General features: G+C 44.4%; 1 protein-coding gene across 2 annotated transcripts in view; it reads right to left on the bottom strand.

Moving 5' to 3' along the window:
- Positions 1-3,058: 3,058 nt before the first annotated feature.
- svopl (SVOP-like) overlaps positions 3,059-7,037 on the bottom strand; it is a 26,849-nt gene continuing 22,870 nt past the window's right edge. Inside the window, exons 11-16 of one of the 2 annotated variants that reach the window (XM_042081274.1) lie at positions 6,640-6,836; positions 5,988-6,099; positions 5,033-5,114; positions 4,857-4,946; positions 3,672-3,785; positions 3,059-3,171 (exon numbers count right to left, since the gene is read on the bottom strand). In XM_042081274.1, coding sequence (XP_041937208.1) covers positions 3,160-3,171; positions 3,672-3,785; positions 4,857-4,946; positions 5,033-5,114; positions 5,988-6,099; positions 6,640-6,836 — 607 coding nt within the window. In that variant the 3' untranslated portion in view covers positions 3,059-3,159. Of the gene's footprint in view, positions 3,172-3,671; positions 3,786-4,813; positions 4,947-5,032; positions 5,115-5,987; positions 6,100-6,639; positions 6,837-7,037 lie in introns of those variants that run through there. The other variant, XM_042081276.1, reaches the window with a different exon arrangement.

Raw genomic sequence — 7,037 nt, 5'->3', positions numbered from 1 at the left:
ATATTTTTAATAGGGTAGACTACCGTCGGAGATGCTGACTGGCAAAGGCCTCAGGATAACACGTTATCTCCACTATCATCAGTCATGCCCCTTGATCAAAGTGGGGAATTAAATAAAAGTCTGAGAACCACTGGCTTAACAAGTTACCTGCAGTCCAGAGCAATATTCTGATGATCGGCGATGATATCGGCAAATGTTTTTTTTCCAAAGTAATTTCACTTGACCATGCACCTTCGACAATGAATAGCTCATTACACTTGTTACTGTTAAACGTAGGCCTAACTGGTATCATTACAAACATTATTCTGTGTCCTAAAACTGGCATATTTTATGGCATTGTGTCATGTAAATTCGTTGCAAAATCTAGAGAAATGTGTGAGGTGGTCAGCGGGGGACAATTGAGACACACATTGGATTGTGTTATTACTTGAACATTCCACACATATCCACAGCTGTGGTAGGCTTATCAGGGGCAGGAGGATTACTGTTAGCGCAGGCTTTATATAAAATTCTTCAACAGAAGGCCTCGAATGCAGGCTTGCCCTGTGGTTTGCACAGACTACAGTAAATAACAGACCCGCCACAATGTGCAGTATGATGCTTTTTTACGAGCAAGATGTTTTTGGTGCCCTACGCACACTGCATGTTTTTAAATAACAATGATCATCAGTAATATTCGACCATTAATTTGTGTAAATTTTACCGTGACTCAAAGAGCTGTAAACAGTGTTGTAAGGCTGCGTGTACACAACCGATCGGAGCTCCAGTGGAATTTTAATTTCACGACGAGAATTCTCAGTCTAACCGTCCATGTGCCGTTGAAACGGTGTGAATAGGCGACCCATCAGGCCAGCACTATAACTCTGAGCGTGGTAAACAAAATCGGATATTCCAGGCAGTAAATGCTCCCGTTAAGAACCAAACCAGATTTTGTTCAAATCTACACACCTATGGCTAGGCTACTGAAAAAGGTAAGGTTAATTTAGCAAATGTTATTTTGAAGTGTTAAAAAACATCGTTGTTTTAGAATTTCTGAACAAAAGTGGTGATAATTGGGGGTGTTACGATACATCTGTCCTTTGTCAAATGTGTTATGTTCCAAGTAGCCTATGCGTTAGGCTATTCTGCTGCATAAAGTTGTATGTTTATGACATTCAAGCAAGGAAAACGATGATTTGAAGAGATCTGTTTCGTTGGAAGGGCAAGGGGTAGCAACAGGGCAACACAGAGACAGGCCCGATGGCAGGGCTGTTATGAGAGTATTAAAATATGGGATAGCCTATTCTACGGCAAGATAGCGGGGGAAAGTTAAAATACGTGAAAACACGGAACAAGTTGGCATGCATTGTTTCGGTCCCCATGCACAGGGATTATTTGTCATATTATTAATCACATATGATTATTTGTGAAATTGTGCAAACAGGCGCAACACATTTGAAAAGGAAGGACTGGTAGCATGCAAGCTCACGAAAGATTGATTTAAGAACGTTATCACAGTGTGTGGCTGTGGCAGCAGCGCGGGCGGAAGACATGCGACAATTGGCAAGGGGAGGGTCATGTCTTTTTTTAACAATTCTGTCGGAGGGTCATTGAACAATTTCTAGCAGGCAAGGGAGGGTCATGCAACTTTTGACTGAAGCACTCAAAATTCCCCCGGTGGCCCCTTCAATAAACAACGAACAGTCCCTAGATTGCTGCTGGGCTATATGTCTTGGTTCATGTCTGTTATTAACAACTCTTTGCCGTCAAACGCGTAGCCTATCTCGCGGTTGCATCCATTACAAACAAACATGCAATGTGAACGTCTGGGATTGGGGAGAGCACTAAATGTAACAATGATAACAGGACGTAACAGGAAGGCATTTGGCTGAGCAACGGAGCTTAATATGCTCTATATTTTGAGCAAATTATGTCTATCATCGTTGCACTCTGAGAAAACCAGAATGTTTAACTTGTCCTGCATTTCTTCTACGGCTGCAAACGGGATTCACTCGCAGTTAACCAAATATTTCTTTATTAGGGCAGGGCAGGCATATTTCTGGCTATTAAATTATTTCTAAACCAGTCTGCTAAAGTCTGTAGTGAAGTCTGTGTAGGGTTTTTCCAGGCTCCATTTCTTTTTACGAGACACCCTGCTCACTTGAGCCATCTACCGGTTGTTTGGGTTGTTGCAGCGTCTCACTGGGAAAATACAAATTAAAGTCGCGTGGTACCGCGTGATCCCACGCGCGGACCGCGAGTGAAGCTGGCCAAGTCGAAGCACTGCCCACTGTAGCTCTATATTATTAAACTGCACAGGCACACTAACTCTAACTCTATATTATTAAGCAGCACAGGCATACTAACTCTAACTCTATATTATTAAGCAGCCTACTGCAATTGATCAGATCTCAGTGCTCAGGGCCCATAATGTAAGTAGTCAATAAGGAGAGATTAGTAAGCAATGATCTGCCCTGAGACTGATCTTGCTTAACAGACAGACATCTGTCTATTTCATCATCGTAGTTGATGTACTTTACTTGCTGATGCCAGTTACAGTGTTCAGCACCTAGAGTCTGCTGACAGCACAGTTTGTTTTTATGAAACCAGTGGCGTAGATATCTATGAGACCATGCAAGAGCTCCCTCTAGTGGCCATTCTACATAGTGGCCATTCTACATGGGAAAAGAGCTCCCTCTAGTGGCCATTCTACATGGGAAAAGTGCTCCCTCTAGTGGCCATTCTACATAGTGGCCATTCTACATGGGAAAAGAGTTCCCTCTAGTGGCCATTCTACATAGTGGCCATTCTACATGGGAAAAGAGCTCCCTCTAGTGGCCATTCTACATGGGAAAAGTGCCTTTAAGTGGAGCTGTTCAATAAGCACTACCAATATTATGACAACCATGTTACTTGGCCTTCCCTACCAACAGAATAATGTAATGCAGAAGCTGTATCCTGATAAGGTGATCCTAGTGACAAAGAACAGCTCTACTTTATTACAACTACGACGAGCGTGACTCGTCAAAACACATTACATTTGTCAGGCAGAACCAAATCCAAACAGATGAGATGTGTGTTTGTATCTGTATGATTTTATTTTGTACAAGTTCATAAACATTCTCCAGTGTAAGCAATATCTATAAAAATTCAAGAAAAAGCTATCCATTTTCCCTCGTGTCAGGAATTTTGCTGCAAAAAGAGTAAAAAGGTTAGTTATTAAAATGTATTATTAATTGATAATTTTTATTTTAAATTATTCAAACACACACACACACACTCACAAATGGAAGACAGACATTTGATGGGACAAACAGGCAGACAGGCAGGCAGATGGATAGATAGACAAACTGTCAGACAGACAGATGTTTTACCAACAGAAAGACACAGACAGAGAGACAGAAAGACAGACAGAAAGACAGGCTGACAGACAGGCTGATGGACTTTTTACCAGGAGATAGACAGGCTGATGGACAGACAGGTTTGTTACCAGTAGGGTCAGGGTCAGGGTTACCAGTAGGGATCGTATAGATGTATAGATATAGACAGGTTTGTTACCAGTAGGGTCAGGGTCAGGGTTAGGGTTACCAGTAGGGATCGTATAGATGTATAGATATAGACAGGTTTGTTACCAGTAGGGTTAGGGTTAGGGTTAGGGTTACCAGTAGGGTTAGGGTTAGGGTTAGGGTTACCAGTAGGGCTCGTCCTCTAGTTTCAATGGGAAGCAGGAGTGTCCCCACAGCGGAGAGCAAGCAGGCCAGAGCAAAGGGCAGCATAGCCAGCAACACTGACTGGGACATCAGCACCTGAGACACACACAGAGAGAGAGAGAGAGAGAGAGAGAGAAAGAGAGAGAGAGACATACAGAGTAAGAAAGAGACGGATTAGATATCAGTATATTTTATAGATTTTTTAAATTGTGTTAAATTTGGTAACAAATACACATCCCCTGCACATATCAGAGTGTTCAGGTGGACAGTGATTCAAACCGTTCTGTCCTTATGTTATTGTACAGCGGGGAAAATAAATATTGAACACGTCAACATTTTTTTCAGTAAGTATACTTCCAATGAAGCTATTCGCATTAAATTTTCACCAGACATTAATAATAACTTAGGTAATCCACACATATAAAACAATCCAATCATTAATGTTCATCAGTAGAGTTGAGTAAAAAAGTGGAATGGCACAGGAAAAAAGTATTGAACACGCTAAGAAAAAGCAGGACACAAAGGCAAGGGATGGCAAGGAATGAGCTGGAATTTATTTATTTAAGTAGTTAGAGAGTAACTATCCCTCCTATCTGTGCAAATTAATAGGACAGCGATTCAAACTGTTCTGTCCTTATGTTATTGTGACAGAGTGCTGTCACCACGGTAACTACGATCTCTGACTGCCATACCAATGGTCAACTGTGATCTCTGGGAGGTGACCGCTCTGACTGAGTGAAATGACCGCTCTGACTGAGTGAGGTGACCGCTCTGACTGAGTGAAATGACCGCTCTGACTGAGTGAAATGACCGCTCTGACCGTCAGAAGCGGGATGGCTCGCCATGAGGCCACTGGAGCCGTGAGGCCACTGGAGCCGTGCACAATGTGTGAGCTGTATGAGGGGCCTCTGAGAGAGGAGAGGGTGACCTGAGTGAGACCCCAGAGAGGTGAAGCACTAGTGTATGGGGCACCTGTGTGCGTGATGTCATGAAGCACATGGGTCTGATGGGGAGGAAGTCTGATGGTCAAGTGGCCGGTTTGGAGACCTGGGTGCAAGGCTGGGTAGGGTGACTGATCTCTTGCCACAGTTAGACAACACACACCGATGTAGACATACACCAACCTGTGCAATTAAGGTGCTAGCATGCCTCCATAAAGAGACCAACCTGTGCAATGAAAGGTGCTAGCATGCCTCCAATGCGGCTGCAGGATGTGCAAACTCCCATTCCTATGGAACGCACCGCTGTGGGGTAAACCTGCGACACACACACACACAAACCATTACATAGGAATATTACACAGATAAGTCACTTGGACGCAGTGTGTTTGGGTTGAGGCTCACCTCTGCAGTGTAGATATACACCACATTAAAATTCATGGCCACCACTGCCCGCAGCAAGAACAGCAGCACTGTGAACCCAAACCTGCAAAAGAGAGAGGGAGGGAGAGAGAGAGATAGATAGATAGATAGATAGATAGATACGTTATTGATCTCCAAGGGGAAATTCAAGGGTCTCAGTAGCATAGACATAAGACACAACATGCACTTACAGCAGAAATGGTAAATATAAGTATAAACATATAACAAAACTCCACTGTACAATAGAGACAGTAGAAGATAAGAAAAACTAACAAAACTAAATACTAAATATACTATATAAATTAAATAAAGAAAATCCAGTGTGCTTGAGGGTGATCTAGCATGAGACGCTTCCAGTGACAGGGCCGGGACTAGCCTGTAGTTCTGTGTGCATGGTGAGGTGCTCAAGAGAGTGAGTGTCATGGTGAAGGTGCAAAAAGCAGTCCAACAGTGCAACAGTATATGGAGAGAGAGAGAGGGAGGGGGAGAGAGAGAGAGAGAGAGAGAGAGGGATATGGAGAGAGAGAGAGAGAGATATGAATGGTAGAGATACCACTGTACTGAACTTAAGGATATTACAAAAATACCACTAGCCAAAATCGCATTAAAATGGTAAACCACAGATCATGCTGAATTAACTGACTTGTCTCTTACTCTATGTATCTTACAGACAGACAGACAGACAGAAACTTGTTTAATTGACTTTTAACATGTACTGTAGGATGCTGTCCTGTCAGGCTTCCACCATAGGAGGGCAGTATACATCACTGAACTGTGAGGTACTGTACATTGGCACGTCCCTGTTTGTTTCGAACGGGTTTAGACTGAATGGAGCCCTTTATAAGAGTTTAGGGTTTCTCATTACTCACTCCCTGTCAGTGTGTGTGTGTGTGTGTGAGTGAGAGAGAAAGTGTGTGTGTGCGTGTGTGTGTCTTACATAGTTGAGCAGACATTCAACAGCATGAAGAAGGCAGCAGAGAGCAGCTGCACCAGAGCCATGCTGTGCTTCCTCCCAGTGACACTCAGCAAGCCGATGTTCAGGGGGATCACTATAGAGGGACACGGACACACACACACGCACGCACGCACGCACGCACGCACGCACGCACGCACGCACGCACGGCCTACTGGTTAGCGCTTCGGACTTGTAACCAGAGAGTTGCCGGTTCGATCCCCGACCAGTAGGCACGGCTGTTGTGCCCTTGAGCAAGGCACCTGACCCCTCACTGCTCCCCGAGCGCCGCTGTTGTTGCAGGCAGCTCACTGCGCCGGGATTAGTGTGTGCTTCACCTCACTGTGTGTACACTGTGTGCTGTGTGTGTTTCACTAATTCACGGATAGGGATAAATGCAGAGACCCAATTTCCCTCCCGGGATCAAAAGAGTATATATACTTATACTATACTTATACAAACTACAATACAATTAATGTTTTCTTTATTTCTTGTGTGTGCGCATGTATGTGTGTGTGTGTGTGTGTGTGTGTGTGTGGTGTGTGTGTGTGTGTGTGTATGTGTGTGTGTGTGTGTGCGTGCGTGCGTGTGTGTTCCTAAAGAGAAAAGGCAGTGACAGAGAAAGAGAGATACTTACACACCACCTCTCCCAGGCTGCTGAAGAGCAGTGTGATGTAGTCGTCGTTGGTGAGGGGGACGCAGTAGCAGGGCGCCCCCTGCTGGTCATGTCTGATGTGCGTGTGCGGGTCTGCATCTGTCACACATAGCAAGTTCTTCTCCAGCAGCTCTGAGCTGCCCAACACCGAGCCGTAGTACGAGAAGGAGGCCACAAACCTGACACACACACACACACACAGAATAATTGCTCCCTGTCCTTTTTACATACATGTCAGTAAAATGTGGCCCCACAATGACCCCCCATTCTGTCTACAACAAAGGTAGTCTTAATGCAGTGTGTGTGTGCCTTCTGGATCCAAATCAGTCTGGGTTCAAAAGCGGCCACTCTACAGAACGGCTCTGCTGTCTGTAACAGAA

Source organism: Alosa sapidissima, chromosome 23, assembly GCF_018492685.1.
Source record: "Alosa sapidissima isolate fAloSap1 chromosome 23, fAloSap1.pri, whole genome shotgun sequence".
NCBI lineage: Eukaryota > Metazoa > Chordata > Actinopteri > Clupeiformes > Clupeidae > Alosa > Alosa sapidissima.
Note: the sequence above shows the minus strand (reverse complement) of the source record. Positions and strands in the feature narration are given on the sequence as shown.